General features: G+C 38.5%; 3 protein-coding genes across 4 annotated transcripts; 2 read left to right on the top strand and 1 right to left on the bottom strand.

The window, feature by feature from the left end:
- The first annotated feature begins 2,009 nt into the window (after positions 1-2,009).
- Positions 2,010-5,668, top strand: LOC116197909. Its single transcript, XM_031528181.1, has 7 exons — positions 2,010-2,314; positions 2,437-2,547; positions 2,656-2,724; positions 3,068-3,199; positions 4,126-4,203; positions 4,421-4,552; positions 5,257-5,668. The coding sequence occupies exons 1-7, from the start codon at positions 2,102-2,104 to the stop codon at positions 5,443-5,445; spliced, it is 924 nt and encodes a 307-aa protein (XP_031384041.1). The 5' UTR covers positions 2,010-2,101; the 3' UTR covers positions 5,446-5,668.
- A 1,342-nt stretch (positions 5,669-7,010) lies between these two features.
- On the top strand, positions 7,011-12,079 carry LOC116197413 (small RNA degrading nuclease 5). 2 transcript variants are annotated; one of them, XM_031527558.1, is made up of 14 exons: positions 7,011-7,177; positions 7,619-7,675; positions 7,764-7,829; positions 8,208-8,341; positions 8,453-8,571; positions 8,666-8,779; positions 8,877-8,947; positions 9,305-9,364; positions 9,523-9,578; positions 9,873-9,933; positions 10,042-10,309; positions 10,667-10,848; positions 11,095-11,384; positions 11,478-12,079. In XM_031527558.1, exons 1-14 carry the CDS (start codon positions 7,085-7,087, stop codon positions 11,599-11,601), a joined length of 1,695 nt encoding a protein of 564 aa, XP_031383418.1. In that variant the 5' UTR covers positions 7,011-7,084; the 3' UTR covers positions 11,602-12,079. The 2 variants fall into 2 exon arrangements, with proteins under 2 accessions (XP_031383418.1, XP_031383419.1); XM_031527559.1 differs by having other exon boundaries at positions 7,043-7,177; positions 7,514-7,675.
- Positions 12,080-15,480: 3,401 nt separating this feature from the next.
- Positions 15,481-16,351, bottom strand: LOC116193683 (uncharacterized mitochondrial protein AtMg00860-like). The gene is made up of 2 exons (XM_031522425.1): positions 16,235-16,351; positions 15,481-16,059 (listed from the first exon to the last, which is right to left on the bottom strand). The coding sequence occupies exons 1-2, from the start codon at positions 16,349-16,351 to the stop codon at positions 15,481-15,483; spliced, it is 696 nt and encodes a 231-aa protein (XP_031378285.1).
- Positions 16,352-16,992: the final 641 nt, after the last annotated feature.

Here is a 16,992-nt window from a genome sequence, read left to right as displayed (position 1 = left end):
CCATTTAAAGAATTTAATAGTGCGTTTGGTTTCGGAGTTAAAATAACTTTGATTTTGATTGTGAAAAAAGGACAAATGAGATGAAATTATAGATTTGATTTGGGAAACGTGTGTTTTTATTGTGTAGTGTATTGAGTTAAAGTTAAAGTTAAAATTTTTGACTTGAGAAATGTGTATTTTTGTTGTGTAGTATATTGAATTAAAGTTAAAGTTAAAATTTTTATGATTTTAACTCTGAAACCAAATAAAGTGTAATTTTAAATCTAAAACGTATAAAGCTACAAATAATATTTATAGAGTTACTTAAGTAGACTATATCAACTCAAAATGCCAAAAATAATTTATGAAACATCCTACTTCTCAAGGGTTTAATCTCGAGGAAGTTAATTTTCACTCACTTACTTTTTGCGGATTGCCTCTTCCTTTTTGCGAAAGCTAATGACAGAAACCTCTTGGAACTTTCAAGGGTAATTGAGGAGTAACTTTCTTGGTCGGGGGAGTCCATCAATAGACAAAAATCTTCCGTGTGTTTGGATTGTAAGTTAAAATTTTTTACTTTAACTTTAATTTTAACTCAATACACTACACAATAAAACACATATTTTCCAAGTAAAAAATTTTAACTTTAACTTTAATTCAACACACTACCCAATAAAAACACATGTTTCCCAAGTCAAATTTATAATCACATCTCATTTGTCATTTTCCACAATTAAAATCAAAATCAAAATCAATGTTACTTTAACTCTGAAACCAAACGCACCAGAACCAATTAAGGAATCATTTTTGTGCTCCTCTAAAATTTTTTAAAAAAGAAGGTGCAATAAATTCAAAATATCTCGATCTTCCTCCGACAAAGTCACCAGCAAACTCTCCTCTTGAAAATCCTAGTACGTTTGTTTTAGAGTTAAGTAGAGTTGTGTTTTGATTTTAATTGGGTTGTAATGATTATATTGTTGAATTATAAGAAAAAATGTGAAAAAGTAATGAATAGTTAAGAGAAAGTAATGATTGTGTTGTCGATTTGTGGAAAAAGTAATGGATAGTTAAAAGAATTTAGTATTAAAAATTGAATTGAATAATTAAAAAATTGAAGAAAAAGGGAAAAATAAGTTGTTGATTTTTGTTTTATAGTAAATAGAGTTAAACTTAGAGTTAAAATTTTAAAAATTCGATTATAAAATTAAACGGAGCGCAAACTTCTTTCACATGCTGATCGGGGAGTTCTCATTTGCAGTGTTGCCTCTGCCCTTCCTACTTATTGTATGTCCACCTTCCTTCTCGCCAAGTTGATTTCAAATAAGTTTGATTCCCTCTTTACCGACTTTTGGTAGGGTTCCTCTTCCTCCGGCTCCCCGATAATCCATTTATAATCATGGGAATCTCTTTGAATCCCCAACTCAGCTTCAAGAAAATGCGTGATCACAATATCGCTCTACTCGCTAAACATGCTTGGGTTGGGATCTCCCTCTCGAAAACCTCATCGTCTTCTCCTAAAGGGGAGGAGATATCTGAAACACCATTCCTTTTCTCTCTTATGAGAGGAGACCTGGCACTTCTGTCTTTTGGCAAGGCTCGTGCGAGGCTCAAGATTTACTCTTGAAAGGAGCACTCTTTCCTTCTTGAACCCTCCCTCAACCCCCTAGAGATGCAAATTTTTTAGCTCACAATATTGCTAGGGGGGCATGCTTTTGGAAACGTATTGGTCCAATCGACATCTCTAGTCTCCCCTCACGTCTTCTTTGGCGAGAGATGGAGATGTGAATTGGCCCGATTGTACCCTCTAGAATATATACACGAATGAATTATCCTTTGAAGCAAAAAAAAAAAAAAATTGAAATCTAAAATTACGTGGGTCATATTACAGTTTTGGGAAAAGGAGAAGGAGAAGATGCATGCGAAATCTCATTGGCTGAAACTCAGGGCCCCAGGCCGACGTGGACCAATCAGACTATGCGAAACACGTAAAGCTCCACTCTACCCAATTGCCTAAATCTTTTCTCCAGTCTCCGGAGTTGTCTCCTTTTCTTTCTGAACACTCACTGCTTCGATCGACGGTTGCACGTCCTTCCGCCTTGTTCCTTCTACGCTCCTTTGCTCCATGATGGCGAAGCCAGAGAAGGGAACTGTCCTAGCGCTCGTCTCTCTCCTCCTGCTCTCGACATGGTTTCCCGTCTCCCACTGCGCCAAGAAACCAGTCACAGTTGGCCGGAAAGAAGACATTCCCTTCATCAGATGCCAGGTCTGCGAGAAGCTCGCGTCCCAGTTGCACGACCAAGTGCAGAAGAAGCAAGCTCAGATCTCTCCAAAGAAGGTATTTTTATCTCGTGGGCATGCCTGATTCCTCCAAAAGTCTGTAAATTTGAAACAACTCGGCTGATTTCACATGGGTTTTCTTTGTTGGTGCTTCTGGGTTTGTGATGTTGGTGGTGGTAGATTTCCGAGTATGAGATAATCGAGATTGCGGAGAATGTGTGTAACTTGAAGAAAGCGGAGGCTGATTGGATCTTGAAGATTGACATTGTTGAGAAGGGGGACAAATTGGAGGTAGAGATCAGTGATTGAACTGAATTCATATTTCCTCGTTCGATTGCTTCACAATCTTCCATGATGATGCAAGTTGGCTCTTAATTCTCTGTTTTCTTCTGATTTTAGCTGGTGGATGAAGATACCGAAGGAATATGCAACTCGGAGTGCAAGACAATAGAGAAGGCCTGTCAAGAGGTGAGCTTTTCGGGCTTTTGACACATGCTCCTCGAGATGATTTGTTAATGTTGTTTTGTTGCTTCTCCATATATCGCTACAAACTATGAATGTTGATCGGGTACGAGCCCATATTAAGTAGCTGTAACATGTAATCATCGAACTTAAGTTCGTCTCATGTAGTGCAATTATCGGTTAGCTTTGCTTCGACTAAGGAAACGACTAATTAACTTTGTGCCTCTGTTTACTTTATTGTGACTTAACATTGCTAATGATGGTTCAGCCAGGAAAGCTTAGGTAACGCGTGATCTTCAGTACATGAACATTATTTATAATTTCATTTTGAAACTCTGGGTTTTCGCAGGTCATGGGTTATTCAGATACAGATGTTGCAGAGTATTTGTATAAATCCAAGCCTACTGTGGATTCATTGATTGATTTTATCTGTAAAGACTTGACTGGTGCATGTAAAAAGAAGCCACCACCACTGCCTGCGGTAAATCTCGTGACCCTTTGCAAGGGAATTTCTTCATTTGTTTTGATATATTCTGCTGTCAGTTCACTGCCTAGTTAACTGAGTTGATGAATCTAAAAGAATTAGAGCTGTTAATATGCTAAATCCCTTAACGAGAGGAGAGCGGTCTCTATTTTTGCTGAATCGAGATATGAGTGTCTGAATTATAGTCTTCTACGAGGGTCAGGATGTCTCAATATTTTGGTTTTTATGAGTTATAGACTTCCACAGCAAGTTCCCTTGACTGTCTAGATATTTCGCTATTTTTCCCTATGTTTTGAATTCGACACCTTCTCTATAGGCTACTACATTTTTCTTTTCACCTGACAAGGCCCTGACTAGGTAGTTTTACCTTATGAATATTCAGTGCCAGTATCATTTTCCATCAGGTGAAAAAAAAACCACTTTTGCCAGATCACTGCTTATGAACATTCAATATAGGATTTGTGATTCCTGGAACACCTTGTTATAAAAAGAAAAAGAAAAAAAGGATTAGTAATTCATCATTGGGCCCTCATGTCATGTTCTTGACAAAAATCTCTTTTGTGATAAGAATTAAAATACTAATATGTTTGATCTCACTTGGCCTTCTTTGATGAGAATTCATACGCTGCTATATTTCTGAGCAGTGAAATGACATGCTTACTTTCACATACTAATGTATCTTCTCACTCCACATTCTATCCACAAAATTGCTGTGCATGTCGTACGGGGGTATAACTAATTTTTTTGGTCATTTCTTTCATGCATTCTTTGATACGTCTCATTGGTTCACCTCGTTGCCGTGGTCCTCGCATGCAATGTCGTCGTTATTGCACATATAATGAATATGAGAGCAGGCTTGGTGCAAGTGTTACTACGTTTCTGAAAAAGATTCATAAAGCAATCCTTTCTCTTTATGTGTATAGGACAGGACTCCTGGAGAAGCCTTTATGCCCAAACCCGCTAAAGAGGCTGAAATGGAGAAGATGCTCAGATCTATGGAGGTATTTATTTTCCTTTTTGATGGTTTATTTGGTACTAAGTGATAAGGGAGTGGAATGGAAGAACATTTAAATTACAAAGCCTTGGAATTGCAAATTCTACCATGCCATATTGGACTGTGAGGTTTTCCTTGTCATTTCTTGATCTATGTCTAACAATTTTAAATTCTGTGTACTGCTACCATATCCTAATGTTTTTCGATTATATGACATTTTTCAGGGCATGCCGGGAGCACCTAGCATGAAAATGTATTCCAGAGATGACTTGATGAACATGAAAAACTTAGGTGAGGATGATGACGACGGCGACGACGAAGACGAAGATGGGGATACCCATATCCCCTCAAAATTGGTATGAGATCCATTAATCTGTTTTCTACTGTGGAAAAGTAGGTTTTGTGTGATTTCAAACTTGACTCGAGTTTCCCTTAGTATTAGCATCCACAGATATCATAAGCGGACTAAGCTGACCATTTTAACCCAAAATGCATTTGATCTTATTTTGAAGAAACGATATGAATTGGTAAAGAGAAGGGATGAGCCATTACACCAGAAGAACCATACTGAACTGTCCATTCTTTATGTGTGCTGGATATAAACTGAACAATTCTCAATATAGGATCAATATGTTCTCCTATGCCATCTCAAATCTTAAAAAGCGACTGGATCCATCAGAGCCCTGGTTGAACTGATAACTCCATGTCCCTGGCCATTACATGTCTAGTCTAGTTCTAATGGTGATGTTGATTTCCGTCCTTTAATGAACTCAAGTCAAGTTTTAACGCTGCAACATTCGTATGGAATTTCGGATGAGAAAGGGTACTCCATATGAAGTTGTGTTAGCCTCTGGTGCTTCTTAATTATTTAGGCATATAAAACAATAAAGGAATCGAGCTCCAATCCTGTTATGCTACCTGATCGATCTGGTATCTCTCTGCTAGCTCAAGCTTGAAATTGGTAGTTAGGGACATATATAATTGGCAGGTAGGTGCATGAATTGATGATAAGGAAATGCTCATCGTCTCTCCTGATTATTTGAAGTCGTAATTTTCTCAGGGGAAAGTTTTGAGGGAGAAAGAGGGCAAGGCAGGGGACTGGAAGCAGAAGTTGAAGGAAAACATCAAAACCACTGGAGAAGTATTGAAGAGACATGCAAATAAGATCTCAAACAGGGTAAGGCAATGGTGGAGAGGGACGAAGAAGGCTGGCCCGAAGAAGGCAAAGTCGAGCAAGTCGGAGCTCTAACTACCGACTTCCTATACAAATCATCGATTGGAGACCTCGGAAGCAACATTGCTTGCTTTTGAGGCCTGGATTTTGCTAGCTAGCTGTAATTTCATATGTAACTCGGGACACTTATAGTTGAAAATCTTTTGAGAGACACTGAGGAAGAGCTAATTCATGTTGTACGGATGATGATGATGATTTGCTTTGTCTTCCAAGCTATAGGTGACAAGTTTTCTCTACATTTTTCTTTCTCCCAGTTTTTCCGTTCCTCCTATTAGGTACATTGGCCCGGGGTAAGCGGGTCTAAAAATAAAAGAAAATGGCATGCGGGCCTTCCCTATATGCCTGTGGGGAAAGGCTTGAAACAAAATCAGCGACGGTGAGATCTTGTTATGTGAGCCCTAGCCAACAACAGGGTCTCCCCGAGTCTCTACTGTCTCCTCAAACCTCTCCATCTCAGTAAGATGGTCGCCTAGGGCTCACAGAGCTCTGGGTTTTTCTAGGAACGAGCGGCGTCGCTAGCCCTCAGCTTAAGTCTATTCAGCTAGGGTGATCATTTGGAGCAAGAGGACTCTGTTTATTGGCTTCCTCATAAATCTGGCAGGTTTTCTTCTGCAAGTGCATGGGAGGGTATAAGACGTGCAGAAATATTATATTTTGAAGTTGTTATAGGATTAAAATAGAGTGTAGTGTAATAGCGTAAGCCTTCGCCTATAGATTCACAGGTCTCTGGTTCGATAATTAGTGAGACTATTCGTGTCTCTTTATTAATTATTTATGATTTACTTGCATTGTACGAAAGGAAAAAAAAAGTTGTTCTTGGAATTGTGAGAGGAAAGGAAAATATCAGCTTACTTTGAAAGATTTGAATTCTCCAGTGATCCTATATTGAAAAAAGTATCAATTAGATCGTAATGAATATCAACATGGATGCTAATCACCCAATTAATTGTCATAAAATATTCAATGTCATGAATTTTTCGTTGCCACATCATATCGTGATAGGTTATGATTTCCACGCCCAAGTTAGGGCACATTTGCTAATCAAATTTCGCTTTTATGTATTATCTCGTTTGATAAATAGCCATAGCAGCGTTAGTTCCTGCTTCAAATCAAGTTCAACCTACCGAAAGTCGATTCTCATGTCGTCGATTCATTCGATAGTTACTTGTAGTGTTAGTGCGTGCTTGCCACATAAACCTGAGTTTTATTTTCAAGTCCACAGGCCATTGGGATATTAGACACGGGGTGCAAAACTCTTCTAGTCGGCTCGCTGAAGTTCTTTTTCTCCGAGCTATTCATCGACAGTTATTCACCACAACTAGTGATGATCATGATCTACAGATAAGAACATGCGCTGCCCCCCTCCCCGGGGAAGAGTTGTACGGTCATCTCCGAGTAATTCCACGAGACATTATATGCGATAATAATAATATTCCCACTTCCTTTCGAGTGTGAAACGGGCCACAACTGCCTTCTGCGCATAGTGGGTGGGCCGAGGAGGTCGAGCCGGCCCACTCTGATCGGCCCATTAAGGGAGACTCGTCTGTTCTGTTCTGTCTGTGGAAGCAAGAAGGCAGGCATAGGAAGGGGCTCCTCGACCTCGATGGTGGCACACCCACAGAGCTGAGCGGGGGAAGAAAGAAGACGCTTCGAAATGGCCTCTCGGGACCTCCAGGACGAGCAGGCAACCACCTCCTCCAGCGATGCCCCGAGTGGCGCCTCCTTCTTTGATGTCTACGGGCCTCAGGTGCTCCGCTCTCCTCCGCTTTGATCCATTAGTAATCGCAAGTTCCCATCTTGTCCTGTTGTTGGGTCTGTTTTGGAGTGAATTGCTGCGGAAGTAGGAGTACTGTTGTTCTTGTCGCCAGTAAAAAATTTCCTCATTTTGGTCCGTGTAATAAGAAATTTAATGTCCTTTTAGTAGCTCTGTTGGGTATTGAACATGAAGCGATTCAGGTTTCAGGTCTTAGTATTCTGTTTGGTAGCCAGAGAAGTAATCAATCGAGCTGTTGTTTCTGGCTATTTTTGTGTCTGTTTTAGGGAGACAGTTTAATGGTTTGTTTCCTCATGATTTATGCTGAAGGCTGTGTCGCGGGCATTCGATCTCTGAGGGTCTGTTCCATGATGGTCTGATATAGACGGGCTCAACTAAGTTTATTGATGGTATGGACTTTGATATATTCTGCAGGCTAGAGCAGAAGTTGCCGTCAAGACGCCAGAAGCCAACACAACCCTCAGTTTGCAAGTAATGGGACAGCGGCTTTTACTGTTCTTGCAGTTGCTGCGCGTCTGTGATTGATGCCCATAATTTGGAACTTTTTTTGTTCGTACAGGACGTTCAAGGACTAGTGACCTGGGTTCTTGCTGAAGGATTCATGCCATCTTGGGTTTTCATTAAAGTATGTAACTTCTTTTTCCCTTAGCTTTGCATCTAATACATATTAGGAACTAGAAGGGGCTCATGGCGCATTGCTGACACCCCATTTGTAAATAATGAGGGGGAAGCTAGCTGCAATTTTTTGTTCATAACTTAAATCTTGCCTAATATTTAGTCGGTTCATCCACTTCAAATTGCATTTACTTCCTATATCTTGTCAGTCAATTCACCAGAAGTGAACATTCCCGCTCCATCCTGGGCAATTTGCATGTAAATGTGTACTCTTATGGGATCTTCTAATGCGATTTAGAAATGCTACTTCTTTATTCCATCCCAATTCACTCTCAGGTGAAGTCCATTCTTTCTGGAAAAAAAACCGATAAGTTCTCGTATTTCGCAGAATAAGCCCTTAATCCCGAAGGTGGTCATGCTTTACGTCCCTGGACTGGATGCAGCATTATACATGTCGAACACCAAAGTACTTTCCGGTTTGAAAAAGTGCTGTGGCAATCCTAGGGCAGTTTCAGCTCTTAGGTTTGTTTGAGAAAACTCTTTTGTGCTTGTTTCCGCGAAAGCTCTGGATTCGTTACTCTGATCATAACTACTCAGCCCTTATGTTTCTTGCTATGTTTTTTTCTGTGTTAGCTGTGTATCAGATGCAATGCAGACAGTAGATGCCCTCCTGACTTGTAAGATAAAGAGAAAGAGGAAGAGTAGTGATGATCAATTGCACAATAGGAAACCTGAGCAGATATCTAGTGAAGGTTAGCAGTAAATGTTACATAATTACATTGCTGAGGAGCTGGACATTTTGCTACTATTATTTGCTTCATTTGCTAAATGGCATCTTCTTTCCAGGAAGGAGCGAAGACCTAGCCCCCATTGATTCTCTAAAAGATATTCCATTTCCTGTTACCTATTACACCCTCACTGCCAAAGAATTAGAAGACAATGGATATTCTAAAAACCCTGGTGATTTGAGTCTCTTATATTGGTTGCTTATATCATTTTTTTTCCCTTTAATGCGTTGTGGATCCTCTCCCTAATTATGTTAGTTATTTTCGTGCAGAATTTCTTTTTACTCTTCCTGCTCCTCCAGGATCCGATCCTTACCAGATGTTAGCACTTGATTGTGAAATGGTATGACATTATGATTGCAATTAAATTAGTTTGAAGATAGTTCTACAGTAATGCAAGATATCTTTTTCTATTCGATAAAATGGAAGCTGTACTCAAATGAGCATCAGCTGTGTCATACCATATACGAAAGACATTTTAAAGTGAGTGAGAAACATTGTGGAGGATTTAAATTTGCCTTGGTATGGAATTGCTTGTTGAAAAGTTGTTTGGTTGGTTCTTGTTTAATCACATGCAATAATGGGTGTATTTGAATTAGGAAGCAGTTTTGATTAATCCAAAAGTGGATACTACTTTCTTTTGCTTTACTTATTGAACCAAAATTTATTATCTTCTAATTGTCTTTTCCTTTATTCTTAGTGTATCACGAGAGAGGGCTTCGAGCTTACTAGAATAACTATGGTTGATACCAGAGGGGAGGTATGTCAGATAATTTTATCATTCTTACATTTCAAAACAAGTTCCGAGTTCCCTCAGTTTAATTCTATTACCTTTTTACTTTGGTTTTGCCCTGGTTCATAATGAAATATGGATTTAAAGAATAAGCACTTATAATTCCTTTCTTCTTTCTGTGACAGGTCCTGTTGGATAAACTAGTTAAACCAGCAAATCCGATAACTGATTATAACACCAGGTGGTGGATTCTCTTCAACTTTCTGATGGATTCCACTAACTTTGCATAGTTTTTCCATTTAAATGAATGGCACTAGCACTTTTATTTTATTTTATTTTATATATTACCTTGTTTGAATGAGACATGTATGGGCAACTTCTTCATAGCATGCGTGAGAAAACAGGCTGAAGAGCACTTAACTTGAAAGGATAAAATTTATCATAATGTTTGAGTAGGCATGATAATCTGGTTTAAACTCCCATCTGTTTTCAGTTATCCTTCTGGCTAACGTATCATTTGTCCTAAATTATGCAGGTTTAGTGGGATCACTTATGAGATGTTGGAAGGTGTTACTACAACTCTTCAAGATGTTCAAGTTTGTTACTCTTCTCATTTTGCATGCCCTAATGTCAAGTTCCACTAATTTGCTCTGCTCTTAATGTCCTGAATTATTACTAATATTTCGATCAATTTCATTTGTCAGGAAGATTTTCTTAAGCTTGTTCACAAAGAGACAATCCTAGTCGGGCATTCGCTAGAGAATGATTTGTTGGCTCTAAAGATCTGTCACAATTTGGTAATTGATACTGCATTGCTCTACAAGCCCCCGCCTGGTAAGTCATACAAGCCCGCTCTAAGGATACTTGCCCGGAGATTTCTCTCCAAGGAGATACAACAGTCAGGGAATGGACATGATAGTGTTGAGGATGCTAGAACAGCAATGGAACTAACTCTTTTAAAAATTAGACATGGTAAGTTAGCTTCAAGTTCACTGACCTTATCTTCTGTTTGATACTCGGTTGCCCCGTCACTTTAGCTCTCTGTCGTCTTTTTTATGCTATCTAGGCAATGAGACTTTACCTTTTGCATTCATATGTACAGACTTTTTAACATTTCTGTGCCAATGGAACGGCATCGGTGATTGGGTTTTGGAAGATGTTTGCTCTATTTCTAGTCTCTTAAGTAAATTGTGAATTTTGCATTCCAAGAATCTTTAGAAGGAAAAAGTATCTTGAAAGATTGCATATTTCCATCCTGAATTCTTGTCTTTCATATTGATTCTTCTCCTAAAATTTGTCTGCGTATTTGCCTCATCTAACTGGAAACAGGACCCGACTTTGGTACCTCTCCTTCGTTCATGAGCAAGAAATTTCTTTCGGTTCTGAGCGACTCTGGCAAGAATTCCTCATTCATTGATGAGATTTCAATCGTGAAGAAATATTCCTCAGGATCATCACATTCCTTTCCCGTGGGCTCTGATGATGAAGCACTCTTAAGGGCGTCAAAGGAGGTTAGTGTTCTGAGTTAATTCGTACAGCTCATATTTTCCTTATGGAAGGAGATAGGAGTCCTGGAAGGCTGAAAAGGAGGATAGCTAATACATATTTAAAACATGAACTTAGAGAAGACTGAGTCGTTCTTCAGCGCTCATTATTGAATACAACTTTCTGGCCCAAAACAAAGATAATGTGTACAACCTAATTTTTGATTTGTTCATATCTTCTTCGTGTTTTCTTCATTTTTTCGCTTGCTTCAGGTGAAAAATGAGCGGGTACAATTTGTCTGGACCCAGTTCTCCGAATTGAATTCATACTTGGAGAACCAATCAAAGGATTCGGAGAAGTTGAATGGGAGACTTGCGGAGATGGTGTCCTTGCTAACATGCCAGAAGAATTCTGCAAAAAGAAAAGATTCCAAATGCAAACCTGAACTAAAGGAAATACTATCACGGATTGACTCGAGAATCCGCAGCCTGTATGCAGCTTTACCCATGAATACCATGCTAATAATCTGTACAGGCCATGGGGACACGGCTATTGTTCGCAGGTATTGTTTTAACTCCGACCTCATGCTGAATTTTCCCTCTTATGTGCTTTTTGTTGTGAAATCCAAAATCAGAATTTTCTCTATGTTGTGAAGGTTGAGGAAACTGCTGAATGAAGGGACAGAGACCATGGTAAGCCGAGAGGCTATTGTAAAGGTGTTGCAAGAGCTCCAGGCCCGAGCGGAGGTAGCTCTATGTTTTGTCGGCGTTAAACATTGACATAAGCTGACTTCTCATCACCCGTGACATACTAGGACCTTGGGAGTCGCATTTTGTTGTAGAAAAACAATCATCAAATGTTAATCGGGTTTCCAGGGCATGCAAGATGAGAAACACAGATGCAAGTGTGAGATTAACTTAGTCGGGTTTCCAGGGCATGTAAGATGAGGAACACAGATGCAAGTGCGAGATTACGTTGATGGATCCGAAGCAGAAGGCTGCAACCTTTTCGGAAATTTTCTGACAATAGTTTAGTTTATCCTCTTGAGTGTTTTTTTTTTCCTGCCCTTTCTGTAAAATGTCTTTCATTGTCTAGACGAGATTGTCGGTGACTTCTGGGTACATTGCCTCTTTGGCGGTGGCTGTTGTCGAGCCCTCTACCTCTCTCGGTTTAGTTTAGTGGCACTTAATTAGTGCTTTGATTTTTTTTTAATTATATATATATAAAAATATAAGGTGTTTCTTTAATTTTTCTTCCCATTTTGTCCTTACAAATTTGCCCCCTTCATTATACAAAATTACTCTTGAAATCATCGTACCTTTTGGGTAATGTGTCTTCAATCGAACAGGGTCAGTGAAATAATTTTTCAAACAACTTCTAAAGAGGCCCTTGAATCTCCTTGGGCTAGATAAAATTTACACAAACTTAATATTTTATTTTTATTAGGAAATTATATCTTATTTTAGTAAGACTAAATATTTTACCCAAAAAAATTAATAAGGAAATAAATTTAATAGTTAAAATTAGTATAGATAAATTTAATCATCAATATTATTTCATATTTGACTAAATATTATTTTTTAGTGAAAGGATGTGATTGTAACCTTAGGAGATATTACTATTCAAAGAGCCACATTTAGTCATGTTATTCATACCTTCCATTTATCGAATAGATAGACATGTAAAAAATTTATTTGAACTTCTTTCTCTCTCTTAAACTCTTCTCGTAGATAGTTCAGTAAAAAGTCTCAAAAGATTCCTGACGTTGCCCGAAAATCTCAATGGTCGTGCTGTTATATTTCAAAAAGGTATTTCATCTCACATAAGATATGTATTTCCTTATAATTTATAGATTTTTTATAAGTGTTTAACTTAGAATATTTATATATGGTTTTAGAGTAACCTTTTATTTTGTTCTTCATAGGTTTTACTTTTTTTTTTTGGATATCGTAGAATTCTCTCGGTATTTCAAGATATTATTTGATTGTTTCTTATCATTTTTCTTTTAAACTTTATTCTTCCTACTCTTGGTCATTTTTCATAGCAAAAGCAAGAAATTGAGGGCTGGGGCCCTATGGCCAATAGCCACTGCCAACCGATGACCTCGCCTGAGGCTGTGGTGCCATTCAATGAGCTACCACCGTTCCAATCTGCCTCTCTCTTTCATTCTTCAATCCTCTGAATTTGCTCTTTATGTGTATATATATAATTGTTCTAATTTTTAGAATTTACAGATTTTAAGTATAACTTTTGAAACTTAACAATATTTAAAATATTCAAAAGACACTATTTAAATATTAACAAATGTTATGTCCCGTTTACACGAAATGGTGTATATATGTAAGAAGAATGAGAGAATGAGTGAGAAGTGTAATTTATCGTAATAGTTCACATAATATAGTGAATTGTCGGAGTTCCCGAAAATAATTGTTTGAGCCACTAAGAATTACAAGTTGCAAGTGGTTCAAAAAGGACGTGCAAAGGAGGCCCACAAAAGATAAGGAAAAGGGTATAGAAGTGATGTGCTTCGGCTCAGATGATGGGATCTTGAACTAGAAATGGATAAGGAAAGAAAGGTGAAGAGTAGGAACAACCAGCCTCGTTTGATAAGATAACTCACCACAAACAAAATTTAGCAGCTTTGATTCTCCCCGCTCAAGGATGATCGATAAAAATTTGGGTATTTGCTACTAAACAAAGGAATTATTTAGATAAAAAGAGGAGGAGAAACGCACAAGGAAAATTCATTCAACATCAAATATGATCTTACATCTTCAAGAGAGAGCTTACATAGTGCTCTTAGGCCCACGAAAGTAACTAGAGTAAAAGCCTAGATTAGATACTTAGTCCCCAAGCATATGAAAGTAAAAGTACATGAAAAGACAAGAAAAAGTACAAAAGTCTTCAGTTGCACAAAAAGTCTTCATGTGGCTCCAAAAGTCTTCACACCTTAATTAAATAGCCAAAATTCGTCCAAACCCATTGTGGTTGTCATTCAGAGGCTAAATCAAGGTGATTCCAATGTAATATCATAGTCTTTAAGGCATTGGAGTATGGTCATGGGTCTCGCCCTTTCTGCATCGAGTTTCCGAGCCATTAATCGGGTGATTGGTCCCAAAACAGAGTTGGTAATATCTTGGGCTCTCTTGTGGCACATCATTCCGTCCGAGTTGGGAATAATTTGTCATCAAATCCAGATTTTCACTATCTTCCAGGTAAGGAAATAAGTCCCTCACATTGAAGGTGGTTGAAACATGAAGGTCATTAGGCAACTCAATCTTATAAGTACTGTCATTCACCTTCTTGACCACACGGAAAGGACCTTCAGCTCTAGGCATTAGCTTGGTCTTCTGCTTACTTGGAAATTTGTCCTTCCGAAGATGAATCCAACCAAGATCACCAAGCCTGAAATGCACTTGTTTTCTTCCCTTGTTCCTAGTCTAAGCATAAGTAGCATTCCTCTTCTCAATTTGTTTCTTCACTTGCTCATGCAATGCTTTGATCTACTCAGCTTGCTTCCTGCCATCCAAACACACTTTATCTTTGGCTAGTAAAGGTGCCAAATCAAGGGGTGTGATCGGATTAAAGTCTTAAACCACTTCAAATGGCGTCCTCCTGGTTGAGCTATGAATGCTTCGATTATAAGAAAACTCAATAGGAGCAAGGCAATTATCCTAATTTTTTCAGGTTCTTATTCACAACAACCTATAGTAAAGAGCAGAGTTCGGTTTACCAATTCAATTTGGCCGTTGATTTGAGGATGACAAAGTAATTTAGTAGCAAGCTTCGCCCACAAAGTCTTCCAAAAGTAGCTTAGGAATTGGGGATCCCGATCAGATACAATGCTCCATGGAATGCCATGCAATCTCACCACCTCTTTGAATAACAATCCAGCAACATGGAAAGCATAGTCTGATTTGTGACACGGAATAAAGTGTACTATCTTCGAGAATCGATCAATCATCACTAGAATAGAGTCATTTCCTCTTTGAGTCTTTGGCAGGCCAAGAACGAAGTCCATGCTCACATCAATCCATGGTTGATCTAGTACAAGAAGGGACATGTACAAGCCAAGGGAAACCTCCTTGCTTTTCTCTTTCCTGCAAGTAATACATTGTCAACAATTTGGTGCACCTCCAAAATCTTCTTTGGCCAATAGAAGTGCTCTTTCACCATCTCAAGAGTCATCTTCTCCAAAATGGCTAGCTAGCCCACCAGTATGGGCCTCCCATACTAAGAGTTCCCGAATCGACTCGCTTGGGAAGCAAAGCTTATCAAGCTTACAAAAGCAACAATCATGCAGATAATATCCATCAACAGCTCCATTGCCACAAGTACAATAAATCGAAGCAAATAGGGATCTTCTACATACTGACTTTTAATTAACTCAAATTCAACAACTTAGCATTCATAAGAGAAGTCAGTGCATACCTCTAAGACAATGCTTCAGCCACAACATTGACTTTCCCTTACTTGTACTTGATGACATAAGGGAAAGTCTCTAATAATTCTACTCATTTGGCATATCTCTGATTCAGCTTGCTTTCTCTTTCCAAATACTTCAAGGACTCATGATCTGTATGGATGAGGAACTCCCTGGAAAGAAGACAATACTACCACATCTCAAGGGCATGAAATAAAGCGTAGAACTTCGTATCCTATGTTGAGCAATTCAAGCTTGCACCACTTAGCTTATCACTGAAATAAGCAATAGGCTGCCTTTCTTGCATTAGAACAACCTTAATTCTTACTCCAAAAGCATTACAATCAATCTTAAATGTTTTCGAGAAATCCGGCAAAACTAAGATATAAGCAACACACAACTTCTCTTTAAAGAGCTCAGAACCACATTGTGCTGCCTCATTCCACTTGAATTCATTTCCCTTCTTTATGCATTTAGTTGAAGAAGCAAGAATACTACTGAGATTCTTCATAAACCTCTTATAAAAGGAGGCCAAGCCATGAAAGTTCCTCATCTCAGAAATTGTCGTAGGAGTAGGCCACTCTCGAATTGCCTTGATCTTCTCTTCATTAACTTCAATACCATGCTGAGAAACAACATAGCCAAGGAAGACAACATCATCTTGGCAGAATCGACATTTCTTGAGATTGACAAACAACTTCTCCCTTCGAAAAACTTCAAACACTCTTCTAAGATGCTCAACATGCTCTTTGAGATTTTTACTATAGATCAAAATGTCATCAAAGTAAACAACAACGAAATGACTAATGAAACTCTACAAGACATGGTTAATCAATCTCATGAAAGTACTCGATGCATTAGATAATGAAAACGACATAACCTTTTGTTCATAAAGACCGTGCTTTATCTTAAAGGATGTTTTCCACTCATCTCCTTCTTTCATGTGGATTTGGAGATATTTACTTTTCAAGTCAATCTTTGAAAAATACCTTAGAAACATTCAACTCATCAAGCATGTCATCTAATCGAGTTATAGGATAATGATATTTTATCGTGATCTTGTTGATGGCTCGACTGTCAATGCACATCCTCAAGGATCCATCCATAGGTATCAAAAGAGCTGGTACAAAACATGGTCTATGGACTCCCTCATATAGCCTTTCTCTAGCAATTCATTCACTTGCCACTGTAGCTCCTTAGCGTCCTCGAGATTGCATCTATAAGTCGATCGATTAGGCAAAGTGGCACTAGGGACAAGATCAGTTTGATTCTCAATCCCTCGAATTGGAGGTAACTAGCCACAGCTTTGATTCGCCACGCTCAAAGATGAACGATAAGAATTTGGGTCATCGCTACTAAACAAAGGAATTATTTAGATAAGAAGAAGAGGAGAAATGCACAAGGCAAATTCATTCAACATCAGATTTGATCTCACTTCGTCAAGTGAGAGCTTATATAGTGCTCTTACACCCATGAAAGTAATTAAAGTTAAAGCTTAGTTTAGATACTTACTCCCCAAGCATATGAAAGAAAAAGTACATGAAAAGATAAGAAAAAGCACAAAAGTCTTCAGTCACACGAAAAGTCTTCATGTGGCCTCAAAAGTCACACCTTAATTAAACAACCAAAAATTTGTCCAAACCCCTTGTGGCTGTCATTAGGAGACTAAATCAAGCTGATTTTGGTGTAATATCACATTCTTTAAGGCATTGGGGTATGGTCATAGGTCTCGCCCTTGCTGCATAGC

The sequence above is a fragment of the Punica granatum genome, chromosome 2, assembly GCF_007655135.1.
Source record: "Punica granatum isolate Tunisia-2019 chromosome 2, ASM765513v2, whole genome shotgun sequence".
Lineage (NCBI taxonomy): Eukaryota > Viridiplantae > Streptophyta > Magnoliopsida > Myrtales > Lythraceae > Punica > Punica granatum.
The sequence above is the reverse complement of the archived record's forward strand: the minus strand, read 5'-3'. Positions and strand labels throughout refer to the sequence as shown.

Bases quoted from the DNA above. Each gene is read 5' to 3' on its own strand.
- LOC116197413 (XM_031527558.1), top strand. From the start codon at position 7,085: ATGGCCTCTCGGGACCTCCAGGACGAGCAGGCAACCACCTCCTCCAGC. The intron at 8,342-8,452 runs GTTTGTTTGAGA...TTTCTGTGTTAG, and splicing joins AGGGCAGTTTCAGCTCTTAG to CTGTGTATCAGATGCAATGC. The intron at 11,385-11,477 runs GTATTGTTTTAA...TATGTTGTGAAG, and splicing joins GACACGGCTATTGTTCGCAG to GTTGAGGAAACTGCTGAATG.
- LOC116197909 (XM_031528181.1), top strand. From the start codon at position 2,102: ATGATGGCGAAGCCAGAGAAGGGAACTGTCCTAGCGCTCGTCTCTCTC. The intron at 2,315-2,436 runs GTATTTTTATCT...TGGTGGTGGTAG, and splicing joins CTCAGATCTCTCCAAAGAAG to ATTTCCGAGTATGAGATAAT. The intron at 4,204-4,420 runs GTATTTATTTTC...GACATTTTTCAG, and splicing joins AGATGCTCAGATCTATGGAG to GGCATGCCGGGAGCACCTAG.
- LOC116193683 (XM_031522425.1), bottom strand. From the start codon at position 16,351: ATGGATGGATCCTTGAGGATGTGCATTGACAGTCGAGCCATCAACAAG. The intron at 16,060-16,234 runs GTATTTTTCAAA...CATGTCTTGTAG, and splicing joins ATGAGTTGAATGTTTCTAAG to AGTTTCATTAGTCATTTCGT.